This window comes from Elgaria multicarinata, chromosome 5 (assembly GCF_023053635.1).
Source record: "Elgaria multicarinata webbii isolate HBS135686 ecotype San Diego chromosome 5, rElgMul1.1.pri, whole genome shotgun sequence".
NCBI classification, from domain to species: Eukaryota; Metazoa; Chordata; class Lepidosauria; order Squamata; family Anguidae; genus Elgaria; species Elgaria multicarinata.
The window spans coordinates 117,772,830-117,788,168 of NC_086175.1; the positions used below are offsets into that span (position 1 = coordinate 117,772,830).

The 15,339-nt window shown below is 43.8% G+C and overlaps 1 protein-coding gene across 1 annotated transcript; it reads left to right on the forward strand.

Moving 5' to 3' along the window:
• The first annotated feature begins 374 nt into the window (after positions 1 to 374).
• On the forward strand, positions 375 to 11,690 carry LOC134399201 (collagenase 3-like). Its single transcript, XM_063127110.1, has 10 exons — positions 375 to 515; positions 836 to 1,077; positions 2,421 to 2,569; positions 2,676 to 2,801; positions 4,116 to 4,277; positions 6,064 to 6,181; positions 6,626 to 6,759; positions 8,594 to 8,753; positions 9,783 to 9,886; positions 11,250 to 11,690. The coding sequence occupies exons 1-10, from the start codon at positions 390 to 392 to the stop codon at positions 11,348 to 11,350; spliced, it is 1,422 nt and encodes a 473-aa protein (XP_062983180.1). The 5' UTR covers positions 375 to 389; the 3' UTR covers positions 11,351 to 11,690.
• The last annotated feature ends 3,649 nt before the right edge of the window (positions 11,691 to 15,339 follow it).

Sequence of the window (15,339 nt, forward strand, 5' to 3'; positions counted from 1 at the left end):
AATTCATCCGAACACATTGCTGGGATCTCAGTTGTCCATCAAAACAAAAGACAGGAAATCATTGTTTCAAAAGGCAACAAAAGTAGGTCGAAAACATTGCAAAGTAATCAAAAAGGCTCGGTTTGCTCCTCTCAGCCCTTCCCACAACACCTGGGAATATGCTGAGACTGTGTTTCTAAGCCGCTAGCGGGACAGCAGATTCCTCAAAACCCCAGGCCTTCTTGGGGGAAAGGAGGGGCGTGTGGGGGAACAGCAGTGGATGCCTGTTTACTTTACAGTCACTCGGAAGTTGTCTCTGGGAGGTGATGAGTCACTTGTGTCGTCTATAAAAGTCAAACTATCTGAAAGGCTAAACCATCAGAATTCCAAAAGCTAAGTATCCTTCCAGCATGATGTACCTCCACTCTGCAGCTGCCTTTTTACTACTGCTGGGCGCATCATGGTGTTATAGGCTGCCAATGTCAGAGGAATCGGAAAGTGATGAGTTCACGAAGGAAGACATTGAGTTTGCAGAGGTACAGTAGACATCTCTTTTATGCATATTCTCACTCTATTGCCTCTATCTGCAAAATACTACTCTTAGCAGTAGTACACTACATTGCAGTACCAAACTCAGTGGGGACCGGTGACTCCAATGTCAGTGGGGCGGTGAATCCACTCCGGGTTACAGTCAGAACTCTAAAAGAGCTATTAGCTTAAACTTGCTTCTTGCTCCTTTAGAGTTCTGACTGGTTCTGGCTGAAACCTGGAGCGGATTCACCACCCCACTGAAATCAGAGCCGCCAGCCTCCACTGACCAAACCAGAAGTCTAATTGTTGTTGTTTCTCTTCCCAGCGTTATCTAAAGACTCATTACAATCTCCGGTCCAATCCTGCTGGGATACTGAAGAAGTCAGCTGATACAGTCACTAACAAACTTCGAGAAATGCAGGCTTTTTTTGGACTGCAAGTGACAGGCAAGCTAGATGAAGAAACATATGAACTAATGCAACAGCCACGATGTGGTGTCCCTGATGTGGGGGAGTACAATTTTTTCCCACGAAAGCTGAAGTGGTCCCACAATAACTTAACCTACAGGTAAGAACTCTGCCTGCAGTCCCAATCTGGTGTAACTCCATGCCAGCATTCACTCCATGCCAGCATTCACAACTCCTATGCCAGCATTCACTAACCTGATGCCCTGCAGATAGGTTGGACTACACCTACCAGCACCCGTCTGCGTGTCCAATGTGCAGGGATGATGGCAGTTGTAGTCCAAAACAACTAGGGCAACAGATTTGGGAAGGCTAGCCAATTTTAATCTCATTAGACTGGCACACATTATATTAAAGATATGATAAAAGGCAATGCCTTATGACGAGTCAAAATCATGGTCCAATTATCCGTTCATTTAGCGAAATCTCTCTAGAGTCTCAGGTCTTTGCTGGTTCTTATCTAATATGCAAGGTGTATGATGTCCCAGTGTGCTACAACCCATCTCTTTAGCACTTGGGATATTATTATTGATATTATTTTGGTTGCAGCATTAGGCACTTAGTATGTGTCTTGTGCCTTTGCATTCTTAAGTGAACTAGTTAATTGCCGTGCTGTGCATCCATGAGAACAAGTCATGGGAGAAGGTTAATTGCAACATTTGTCAAGCTTTCCTGTTATGTTTTATAAGCTTTAGACCTTCAAAGGCCATCAGTTGTTGAGTGTATTTCATTTGTCCTATATCATTTCCTTTGATGTATATATCTGCAAATTGGGCTACCTCCAGTATTCGAGGTAATAAGCCTGTATGCACCAGTTGCTGGGGAACATGGGCGGGAGGGTGCTGTTGCACCATGTCCTGCTTGTTCATCCCTGGCCGACAGCTGGTTGGCCACTGTGTGAACAGAGTGCTGGATTAGATGGACCCTTGGTCTGATCTAGCAGGGCTCTTCTTATGTTCTTAAGAATCAAAATAGAGCAACTCATGAAATTTTCAATAAAAGCAGGGTCGAAAGTGAAATTTACATATCTAGTTTAATCACTGCTATCCTTAGGTGGAATTCTCTGACTTTAATTTTAAGAACATTGCTAACATAGGATGGATGTTTCACATTTAAATGCCTCATGTGTACTAGAAAGCAAGTCCAAGTACACATGATCAGGATAAGACCATTAATCTGGTTGAATCAAAAGGCCTGATCCACTTTAATTGCATGTGGGTTTTGTCCTTCATAGCTTCTTCCAAAAAGAAGGTGAATTTCTTATGACCCTGTAATAAAAACCGCACTGTCTGTGACCACAAAACCTCAATTGCATAACAGGAAAGGTGCCTATATTTGCATTCTTGTATTTGCAAAATAGGCAGTGGAAGTATGGTAATAACTGAAATGTTATCACAGTTATGCTTTGCAAGATTTATGGAGTTTTCAATTGTTTTTGTTTGGCAGGATTGTAAATTACACCCCCGATCTGAAAAAGTCTGAAGTGGACAGAGCATTCAGAAAAGCTTTCAAGGTCTGGTCAGATGTGACACCACTCAACTTTACTAGAATCCGCAGTGGCACTGCTGATATCATGATCTCCTTTGGAAGGAGAGGTAAGTAGAGAGAAATTGCTTTCTGTGTTGAGGGTTGTGTCATCCCTTCATTTGGTTAGCAATCAAGCATGTTAATAGAATGCACTGCTGCTTCTAATCTTTGCAGAGCATGGCGATTTCTATCCCTTTGATGGACCTTCTGGACTGCTGGCTCACGCTTTCCCTCCTGGCCCAAATTATGGAGGAGATGCTCATTTTGATGAGGATGAACTGTGGTCAACTGATTCCAAAGGTAACAAGTGCTCTAAAACCAATTTACCTTACCCATGTGGGCTGATGGCTTTAAACATCATTCGATGCCAAGTTAGACAATGTTTAACTGGTGAATGGTTTAGAAAGCTGGCTTTCCCTTTTGCTGAAGTATGTATGATTCATAGTTGTTCACATGAATAATTTCACAAACAGTAAATAGCGGTGGCTGAAATAGATTGTTTTGAGGATTGGTTATTTGCTATTCCTTACTCATATTGCCTATGCTGCAACCACCTCAGCACATCCATGCTAACTTGAAAGCATTCCATTGTATTCAGTGAGACCTATTCCCAAGTAACGGCCTTGCTAGACCAGGCGTTAGCACGGTGTGAGGCCCGGTTTCCCTCCTGTGCATCCAGATGACGCACAGGGGAATCTGGGGTCAGGCCGCGCTGAAACCTGCCTTAAGCCGGCATAAACAAATTCGCCTGAGGCCGGGGCTGCGAAACGTCTAGCAGGGTCCGTGGCTTTTTGCAGCTGCTCGCTTACTCGCGAGTAGCTGGGAAAAGCCACGGACTGGGCACAGCGCTCATACGAGCTTTTTGCGGCTACTCGTTGTGCCCATCGGGCCGGGGGGGGGGGGGAGAGAGGGGCGAGGGGGAAGGCCGGACCCAGCAGGAGAGAGGGGGGCGAGGGAAGGACAGCCGGGGTTGGTGGATGGGGGCAAGGGAAGGACAGCCGGGGACAGGGGATGGGGGCGAGGGAAGGACAGCCGGGGATGGTGGATGGGGGATGGGGGATGGGGGGAGGACGGCCGAGCGGGCGGGGGGGGCGTCAGGAATTGTGGGGGGGATCAGGGGCAGAGGGAGTGGGGGGGGCTTAATTTTTTTAAAAAAACCCACTTACCTTGTCCGGCGGCTCTCCGGCGCACATGGCCCCTTTTAAAAAGAAATGGCCAACGCTAAGGGGCTTGCCGTTGCCCCGTCGCGTCGTGCGTGTAGAAGCCGGCGACGGCGCACGCTACCTCTAGCGCGCCGTCGCCCCTCCTCCCTGCCGGCTTATCCGGCAGGTCTAGCAAGGCCCTAAGTGTACATATGATTGCAGCCTGAGTTTGATTTCAGTGGGACTAAAAAATACCCAAGTATGTGCTGTCTTACTGCTCAATAGATTGATTTAGATGACAGATACTATTTCTATTCCATCAAAGTAAGGACAATAGTAGAGAAAAACCATACCAGCTATTAGTATTGGAACATGTTATAGAGGAGGCATCAAGCCAAAAAAATCAGAGTAAAGCAATAGTGTGGTGCAAGCTTTATTGCTTTCATAACCATTCCTACATGCTGCTCTCTAGGCTATAACTTGTTCCTTGTGGCTGCTCATGAGTTTGGTCATTCGCTGGGACTTGAGCATTCCAGAGATCCAGGAGCGTTGATGTATCCAGTCTACACATACACAGGCAATACTGGCTTCTTGCTGCCAGATGATGATGTCCAAGGAATCCAGACTCTCTATGGTATGTCTGTCTTTTGTGCTGTCCTCTTTTTGTGTACATATTATTCCACAGTGGAAAGTATGGGTAGTGAATTTCTCCAGTGCTTCTACCCAAAGGCGTGATGTTGTAAGGTGTGCCGTTGTATGACTTTGCATTATGTACACGCAACCACAATTATATCACCATTCTGTAAAAAATAAATATCATTCTGTGTGTTAGATCTTGCAGAACATCACATACAAATCCGTGCTAATGATTAGCATTCTTCTAACATTATTCCTGTTTCACATTGGTACATGCTTCTACCTCACTCTTCTTTAAATACTATCTTTTCACCTATCTCAGCCTAGATCTGCACTACTGCTTTGTACTGGTATTGAAGTGCACTGATATCTGTTGGGGCACATTACACATTCCATATACCGCTTTCATAGTGTTATTTCCTCATTTTATTCCATATTATCCAAAATACCACAACAGATGTCATTGTGTGTCCTATGAAGTATAAATGCGCAAGAGGGACATAGCATTACCACAATGGGATTGTAATGATTCAACACAAGGTGTAGAGCCAGTGTGGTGTAGTGGCTAAAGTGTTGGACTGGGAGTCGGGAGATCCAGGTTCTAGTCCCCACTTGGACATGGAAACCCACTGGGTGACTTTGGGTCAGTCACAGACTCTCAACCCAACCTACCTCACAGGGTTGTTGTTGTGAGCATAAAATAGAGAGGCGGAGGATTATGTACACCGCCTTGGGTTCCTTGGAGGAAAAAGGTGGGATATAAATCCAATCTTCATCATCATCTGGCCTCTGTCTTTCTGTCATCTCGTAATTTCCTACACCTCCCACATACAATGTTAACCTGTTATCACATCCTCACTGTATCTCCACTACCAGTTTGATCAAACCCTTCACTTCTTCATAAACGTCTAACCAAGGCCTAATCTTCCATACTGCTATATCCTGCTTGCTGTGGCTCCTGCCTTTTATACCGCTTTCATACCGCTTCCATAGTGTAATATCCTGCTTGGTGTAGATTAGGCCCAACACTGCTACCGTACCAACACTGCTTTTCCCACAGCACCACTGCTTAATTCATTTGAGGCCTCCCAGAGACAACCCTGAATTGAGACTAATTTCCCACCTTCCTTGAATTCATGTTTTAGTCGAACTTGGCCAAAACAGAGCAATTCACTGCCTACCGCCCACAGTTTATTCTACACCCTGAACTACTTTTACCTTCACCTTCTGACATGCTTCAGGCAACAGCCAGCTGAGATGTACTGCAGTCCATTGAAAAGCTGACCAGCATGTTCAGATTGATCAGATGGTACAGAGTTTCATCTCAGCCTATAGATGTGGGAGTTGCATGCCAAATATTCCCACACATTAAAAAAAACCTGCATGTAAGAACAGAAAAAAATACATCAGGAAGAAGTCCATCCTAGTTTTCTTTAGCATCCATTTTCTATAGCATGTATTGTCTATAGGTACACATTGTCTATAGGTACACATTAGCAAGTTTGAAACAGAACACTCTGAGAAACCTCCATGCCACCTTACTTAGTTGAATGCATCATTATGCTCCAAGCTGGGAAATCTATTGGCATCTGAAGCCAGTAGTCTGTTTGTACTACATATTGGTGAAAGGAGGAAATAAATCCTGCATCATCAACTCTCTCTCAATGATTTGCTTTTTTTCTTGTGTAATTAAACAAATGCTTCCATGCGCCATTCATACTTAGTTGTGGTTGACAAAAGCAGAACTCCATGCCACTATCATTACTTGTAATTTACTGACACAGGTGCAGGAGACCACGATCCTCATCCTGATCACCCCAAAACTCCGGAGAAATGCAGCGCAAATTTGACACTTAATGCCATCACAGAACTCCGTGGAGAAATGATGATCTTCAAGGATAGGTGAGACACAAATGAAATATCAAGTGTTCCATGTATATGATGGACTTCATATGTGCTTGTAACCATGAACATGAGTAGAAGCCCTTTGCAGGCCTTCCTGCTCAACATGGAAGATCTAAAGAAGAGGGATGTTGAAGTTGATGCTTGCAAGTGTGCCTCTTCCCCTCCCTACACAGTTTTGACTCTCATGTGTGCAGGCGAACACCTGAATAGGGCTGCAGTGTATCTACCAATACAAGCTTTCTATAGGCAAGGAACTTGCTTTGTAACTTAAATATTTGAATGAAGAACATTTAACAGCTATGATATGTACTTGTATATTTGTTCAGTGCTATCTGAGAACTGGTTCCAGTGTCTTAATTTCTGATTTACTTGAAAGGCCTATTCAAGATCTGTAATTAAATTTGGACACGTCAAATCAAAATGTTCCTCTTCCTATCCCAGGTTCTTCTGGCGCCTACATCCCCAGATGGTTGATGCAGAATTGGTACAAATTAAGTCATTTTGGCCAGAAATTCCAAGCAAGATTGATGCAGCATATGAAGACCCTGAAAAGGATCGTGTGATGCTTTTTAGGGGTAAGCTTCCTCAGGGGGAAAGGAAAGAACAAATGTTCTGGTTTGTTCATTACATGAAGGAAATTGTGGAAACAATTGTAAAAGCTGATTTGAAGGGAGATTCCCACATTCACTAGGTAGAGGCCCCACATTTTCGAGAACTGTTAACATGAAACAGGAAGGGGAAGAAAACTGCTATTAAATCAAATGCATGTCATGGTCATAGTGTGGCTTTTTTATTTGATTTTTTTTAGGGCTATCATTTACTTCAGGCACAATCTTATGCATGTTTAGATAGAAAAAAGTCCTACAACTCCCAGAATTCCCCAGTCAGCCAGGACTTTTTTCTGCATAAACATGTGTAGGATTGCACCCTTAAAGAACTATTAGTTGATTAATCAGACTGATAAATTAATAAATGAGAAAAGCAATCCTACCAGTGGCAGGTGAGTGGAAAATACTACCGTAGGGTGGGAGGGAGGAGGGGCATTTTTCTTTTCTCTTATCCCTTCTCATTTTTTCTTTTACGGTTTTGCAATGGAAGGGACATTATCTATGTCAGTTCCAAGTCTAACATACATTTCTCCCTCTCTTTCTCCACCCTCGGAGAGGGAGATCCAAAACATCCATGTTGTCCCTGGGATACCCTCCTGGAGACCATAAGCTTGCGGCCTAAATCAGCGGAAAGGTGCATATCGTTAAAACAAGTTTTGAAGAAAACGGCCCATTTTGTTTGTCTTCATATGGTGCCTGTATATTTTGTAGCAGGCACAATTTTTGAAGAGTCATACCTCCTGGGGCAAAAGTAAAGGGAAAATCCTTTTCATCTGGTGCCTGCCATCTGCAGTATTATAAGTAGCTACATTAAAATTAATGGGGCGGGGGTTAATGTTGTTGAATTAGCTCATACATATCCTCCATCACACCTTAAGGCATCTTAAGGGGAACAGGGCAGGCCATTTGACACACACTGCCCCCTCCTCCAACATCTTGCTGCCACCTCCCAGCATCTGCTACCTGAAGTGACTGCCTCACTTTGCCTAATGGTAGGACTGACCCTGGTTAAGCATTTTCAAGTCCCATTGCTTTCTGAGGGGCAGAGTTGAGCATATGCTGTTTCCTTCTTGATCATGTCCCTACCTAGGCCCTGTCTACACCATCATTTTTTGGAGGGGTCATCCCAGGATCATCACTGTGCATCCAAATGACACACAGGGGATCCCGGGATCAGGGAGGGATGAGCCCTCCATTTCCCTGGGATAACTGAGACCTCAGTTATCCCGCTTTTACATGCAGTCCCAGGAAGATCCCGAGGACTGCGGGCAGTGCGGATGCCCATCCTGGCTTCTTCCCTCTTCCCTGTGAGTAGCAGGGGTCATCAGAGGGAAGGAGTCAGGATGGGGGGAGTCTAGGGTCATCAGGGATGGGGTGGGGAGCAGGGACGGTACCTTTTTTTTACCTTTTAATTTTTGCTGGAGTGTGAGTGTGCTCCAGCTCTCCCCCCCCCCCTTTTTTTTTTTAAAAAAAATGGTGGCCGCAATGCCCGTGACATTGTGCAGCCTGTGTAGACTGAGGGCAACGATCCCGGAAGCAGGTAAGTCTGGGATCGCCCCCTCTCCCTCCCTCTATACCCATCGGTGTAGAAAGGGCCCTAGTGTGTAAAGTGTTTGCAGGGAGTGTTTTGCGAGTCTCATCCATCGTAACATCAACATCTCTGTGAAGTAAATCATTTTTACAAAAGGTGAACTGAGGCTGAGAGGTTAACATGTCTAAGGCCACATTATGGTGATCAAATGGTTGAAGTGGAAACTGAACCCAGATCTAAGTCTAATATATTATCCACACTTATTCACAGGCAGGAAGTTCTGGGCTTTGAATGGCTATGACATAGTAGAGGGCTACCCTAAAAAAATTTATGAATTGGGTTTGCCGCGATCCGTGAAGGAAATAGATGCAGCCATCCACATCAGCGACACTGGCAAAACTCTCCTTTTTATAGGAGACAAATACTGGAGGTATGTTGGCGATTCTTTTCACCAGCTGCTAGATCAGTGATATTATAAATCCATTTCTTTTTCATTCTTTCTCACTGTTCCAGTGACTTGGAACAACTTGCATACTGTACTAAACATACTGTAGTCTATGGGTTGGATCCCATAGAGTAGACCCATTGAAATTTAATCTAGACATGACTAACTTAAAGGCTATTGATTTTAAGTATGTCTATATCTGGATCCAGCCCCTGGTTTGGCTTTTCTGAACTCAGAAATATTAGGGGCAAAGGTTATTCTGAGATAATATTAACTCCACAGCACTTCTGATCTGCAAAGATAGTTTCTCACTTCTGAAAGCTACAACACTGATCCTGTTCAGACAACACCCCAAGCCACAGTGGTTAAGCACTTTGAACTAAACTTTATGGCTTAGCATGTCATGTGTACCATGACTTAGTGCGTCATGTGAACCAATTCTAACCATGGTGGCTACATGACCATGGTTTAAACGCACTTACTAACCATTTACTGCAGAAGGGTTAGTGATCTAACCATGGCTTAGCATGTTGTTGAACGGGCCCAGTGAGTCCTGCAGATGACCTGATGGGGCCTACTCTGTGTTGTCTTTTTGTTATGGATTGTGTAAGGTGTTGTGTGTGGCAGAATCTTTTGTATTGCTGCACCCACTTTATGGAGCTCCCTTTCAAAAGACATTTGTATATCTCTCATTTTGTGTGTGTGTGTGTGTGTGTGTGTCCATCTCACTATCAATTATCACATTCATATACACACATCCTTAGCTCTCAAATTTTATAGACTGTCCTGTTCAAGCAGGCATTTGTGAGCTGCTGCAGGAAATATGTACGTTTTTGTTATAGCTGTATTCTACATATATATATATATATATATATATATATGGTTTAACCACGAGTTTAGGCTTTTTGTGTGAATTTGTTGTAAGCTGCATGGAGTAGAAGGAATAAAACAGAACTGCGGTACGTCATACTAAACATTTGTTGATTCATTCATTCATTTGCCTTTTTAATGTAGTTACGATGAAAAGAACCAAGTCATGGACAAAGACTACCCTAGATTTATAGAGGAAGATTTCCCTGGGATTGGTCACCGAGTGGATGCAGCCTATCAGAAAAATGGTACGCATTTGCTTTTGGAGCTCAGAGATGGCGCCAGCACCTGACATTCTGGGGCAGTAGCCAGTGCCCCAGCAGGGCCCGCTGGTGATACCTGCAGGGTCTCCCCCTCCTCATTAATATATTTGTCTGGGCCAGCAGTGTCAGGGAGCTTGGTACATTCATCATTTTAATTTTTCACAATGCCCCTCTGAGAGACCTAGCCCATTGTGGCTGCTCGGAACATTCTAGTTGCTGCCACACAACCCTACCGCCAGGTAAATCTGCCACAGCCCATTTATAGAGGACACCAGCTAGAGAGCACTTTGCTCCAGGGGGTGTCCTCAAATCATGAGCAGGACCTGACTATCCTTCTCCCTACACTATCCCCTCCTTGTTGAGTGGCATTTCTGGAGCCATAACAATTACAGAGTGGGTCGATAAATGGGATGGCTGACAGGACTAGGTAGGAAATGGCATTGTCTCCTAATGGATCAGGAGGTTTGGGTCACAATCCCTATGCAAAAAGTCCTACAACTCCCAGCATGCCCCAGCCAGAATGTAGGACTTTTTCTGTCTAAGCATGCATAGGATTGCACCTTTAAGAATATATGGCCCCATTCAGAAGACATCTTAAACCATGGCTTTTACCACGGCGGTTAAGCCAGAAAGCTGGGCTGTGTGCAGAAGACACCATATATCACGGCTTTAAACATGCTGAATAAAGCAAAAAGCCTTATTCACCATGGTTAAAGTCATGGTTTAAGGTGTCTTCTGAGTGGGTTCTATGACTTTTCACTCTGGCTTTGATTCTGGCAATACTAATTATTAATGGTCCATTTGCTGGTTTTGTTGCCTGTCTAGGACTAAAAAAAAGAGGTTATCATACATGGCTGAGTCACAAGGTTTGGGTATCCCTGCTGGGAAACATCACAACTTGTACACAGGTCTACTTCAATGGCTTCATCAACAAATCATTTTGGGAATTGGAGAACATGTATTTAAAAGCAGTAAACAGACACTATAGGCATGGATCTTTAACCAGGCTTCTGTGAATGAAAAGTCCCCTTCCACTCATGGATGGAATCGAGATCTTGTAGAGAAACTTGTTAGAGGAAGGTCGTTTTCGCCAATTCCCCGTGCTGCTACCCCTGCAGTACTGTTCAACCCCCTTAGGGCAGATTTTAAAGACAAACAAGGGGCCGCAAAGGGAAATGCGGAAAGTTGTCCCCGCCCATCCACTGGCAGGAGCATCCTGTAAGTGGAACTTCTCTCCAGACATGCTGCTGCCAAACAAAAAGAAAAGAAGTCAGGATCTGAGTTTAACCAAAGATATAGTAGCAACCTAAAGAGGCAAACTGATCTAATTGGTTTTCTTCCCTTGCAGGTTATATATACTTTTTCAATGGACCACTGCAGTATGAATTCAACATCTGGAGTGAGAGGATTATTCGGGTCTTGAACACCAACTCAATTTTCTGGTGCTGATTGCGTTCGGCCCGGTTCTGAACTGTGGAGCAATTTGTCACTCATGAAAAATAATATTGTGGGTGTTGGGTTTTGTTAGTTGGTTCGTTTTAACCTAGACGCTTGATTCTGTGAACAAGCTCTGGTAATTTCTCCATTGACTTTATATTGTATATATGAGATTATGCAGCGCAATGTACATCAGTCTGGAACTGAATTAAAAAGGGATGGCATTCATAATTCACAAGTATATTGTGGGGCATTACGACATCTGAAAGTTGAATGAAGAGACAGCGGACAATCGTCCTGTCTGGTGCAGATGAGAATGCTTCCAGACAAGTTTTCCATGGCACTCCATGGACATCTATGGGAAGTCCACACCTCAACTTCTACTCATGACCCTCCCATGTTTTCTTACTGCTTCATCTATCTTTTTCCTTAACTCAGAAAATCTGTTAAAGAGAAAAAGACGGAACAGCAGTACAATGCCTTCCAGTTGCTAGTGCTAGGAGTCCTCTGTCTGGAAGCACCCCAAAAGTTACACACATATATATATTTATGCTACTCAAGAGCTCTAGGTCAATTTGTGCCTTGTAAAAGAAACTTGGCACCTTTCAGGCTGAGGTCCCCGAATCCTAGAATAGTAGAGCTGGAAGGAGCACAGTCCACAAGGGAGGTTACCCAATCAAAAAATGAGATCAGATTAGCCTGACAGGATTTGTTCTTGACAAATCCATGCTGGCTTCTAGTAATCACGGCACTGCATTGTTTCCTATAGATGAAGACAGGGTTTCCAACTTCTGGCCCAGAGATGATACCAATTCCTTTAGGGAGCAATCCTATGTCCCCTAGAGAGAGTATTGGATTGTTTGGTTTCCTGGCTCCAAACTCATAGACCAGGGGGCCAACGTCACGGTGCTGGGTTGGCACTGCACCATCGCCAGACCCCATGGTTTCGCTGGTGTGGGGTGGTGGCAAGTTATACAGATGGAGGGAGGCAGCGTGGACTTTCTGGTGACCATTAGGCTCACTGGGCCCACCCCCTCTTCCTTCTGCAGCTTCTAGCAACCAACGGCAAGTTGCCTTCCACCCAGAAATGCTCCCTGGAGCAGCGCACAAGTGAAGACAGGAAAAGCCGGGGTAAAAGTCGCTTCCCTCTGCTGTGCCGTTGCTGCAGTGGGACATTTTGTCATCCTCCCATCTGCATTAGCCAGATGTTATTGGTTTATTTAAAACATGTATTAGCCATGCTTCAGCCACAGAAACACAGAGATAAAAATATAAAAATACTTATGTGTAGATCTATAACAATATACGATATATAATCAAGTCACAGCAGGCAATACAAATCCAGCATAAAAGCAGTAAACAAAACTAAGCCTACACTCACTGAATTGGGGGTATGTCCAGAACCCACAAAGGGTTTTTCCTTTTCAGTAAACATGTGCCATAAAAAACAAGGGCAAGTAAAAAAAGGCTTTTGCCTAACACTAAAACCAGAACAGAAACAGCACCAGACCTTATCTTTTAACAGGGGGAAACAGAAATAAGAAAGAAGCAGATACCCCAACCAAGGGTGTCAAGAGCAAGGGATGAATTGAGTAAAATACTAAACTAAAATACTAAATTGAGTAAAATACTGAGGATAGCAGACCTCAAAGTAGGGGTGAGCAACTTACAATGTAAGGGCTGCATGTGGCACTCAACCTAATTTCATAGAATCATAGAATAGTAGAGTTGGAAGGGGCCTATAAGGCCATCGAGTCCAATGCAGGAATCCACATTAAGCATGCCTGACAGATGGCTGTCCAGCTGCATCTTGAATGCCTCTAGTATGTGTTCAAGAAATCCCATGACCTCCCTAAGTCATTGGTTCCATTGTCATACTGCTCTGACAGGAAGTTTTTCCTGATGTCAAGGTGGAATCTGGCTTACTGTAACTTGAACCCATTATTCTGTGTTCTGCACTCTGGGACAATCGAGGAGAGATCCTGGCCCTCCTCTGTGTGACAATCTTTCAAGTACTTGAAGAGTGCTCTCATGTCTCCCCTCAATCTTCTCTTCTCCAGGCTAAACATGCCCAGTTCTTTCAGTCTCTCTTCATAGGGCTTTGTTTCCAGACCCCTGATCATCCTCACTGCCTTCCTCTGACCCCCCTCCAGCTTCTCTGCATCCTTCAAAAGCTTTCTGCAAGTGATAAGTTCAGACATCTGTCAAGAGCGATCTATCCCTTCTTCAGAAGCCCACTAGGCAGAGAGGAAAGAAGGAGGGGGCGAGGAAGAGGGAGGAAGGGATATCAGAAAGAGAGAGCGAAAAGAGGGTGGCCCAACATACTTTTCACTCCTGCCCCTCCTAACACTGGCTCTGGCCCTATCCAATGGAGCCTCGAATAGAAAAATGGTTCCTCGTGCTACATGTGTTGAACACAAGACGTCACACTGGAAACTGGATTTGGTCTGGAAACTGGATGCACTGGAAACCACCAAGGATTTTCCTCTCTCTGAGGCTACGATCCACACTTACCAGGGGAGCAAGTCTCATTGAACTCAATGGTGGTTGCTTCTGAGTAGATATGAATAGGAATGCTCTGTATAGCACCTACATAGTGAAGATGAAGCATGGGTGCATACTGCAAACACTCACTGGTTTAGCTGTCATGACATTTCTCTACGGAAACCTGGGAACTGTAAATCTGGGAGGGACCGTAGAAAGCTGAACATCCCAACACTATCCCCAATTTCGAAGGAGGAAATTGGAGGAATTTCTGACTTCTGAACCAACTTTTAAAAAGAGAGAAACTTTTAGCAAGAAATGTAGATTGTAATCATTGTTCATTTTCCAAAGGGGAAAAAGACCCTCATTTCCATTTATGTCTTTTCAGTGGCTTTTTTTTTTTTTTTTTTGGTAGTCATTTTGTATCTCATGTAAACCGCCCAGAGAGCTTCGGCTATGGGGCAGTATAGAAATGTAATAAATAATAATAATAGTAATAATAATTCCAATACTGTCTGTAATTCCAGTGCTGTTATTCCAGTACTGTACATCATATGTTGTCTGACAGTATTTATTGCAATACTGTCAGACAGCATATGATGTAATGGGCATGGCTCTTCTTTATGTTGTGCTTTTAAAAGTTGTGAAATAAACCACAAAAGTACACAGACACATTGGGTTATTTATTAATTTATTTATTTTTAGAACAAGTATTATTTAAAATAAAATGGAAAGTTAGCAATATCGACTATAAGGGCAGATAGGGAAAACCTGATTTTTAAAAATCATAGAATAGTAGCATTAGAAGGGGCCTATAAGACCATTGAGTCCAACCCCCTGCTCAATGCAGGAATTCACCTTAAAGCATCCCTGACAGATGGCTGCCCAGCTGCCTCTTGAAGGCCTCTAGTGTGGGACAGCCCACGACCTCCCTAGGTAACTGATTCCATTGTCATACTGTTCTAACAGTCAGGAAGTTTTTCCTCATGTCCAGCTGGAATCTGGCTTCCTGTAACTTCAGCCCATTATTCCATGTCCTGCACTCTGGAATGATCGAGAAGAGATCCTGGCCCTTCTCTGTCTGACAACCGTGTTGTATGACAAATAGCGTGTTGTCTGAACAGCCCCATTGCATTTAGCCTCTTGTTGTATATGACGAATTTCTCTTAGACCACTCACAATGATGCCCTTATATGCTGACGAGACAGAGAGGAAATTTGTGGCTGTAAAAGGATGCTATTTTACCAAGAAACTGAGTTCAGAAGTCTGCAGTTGTGAACATCCTGTCCTTAAAGTCTCAGAAAGAAGATTGCATTATGCCATTTCTCAGCGGTGTCCTCAAATGGTCATGAAAGAAAGAAAGAAAGAGGAAATTTGTGGTTCACGCAAGGATTTTTTCCTAAGAGATTTGTTTTGAGGAAGTGATTCCACAGGCAGCTCCTCATGATAAAATTCCTTCTTTGACGTCTCAGAAACTGATATACCCATTTCTCTGTTGCTATGTGCAGTCTCATACC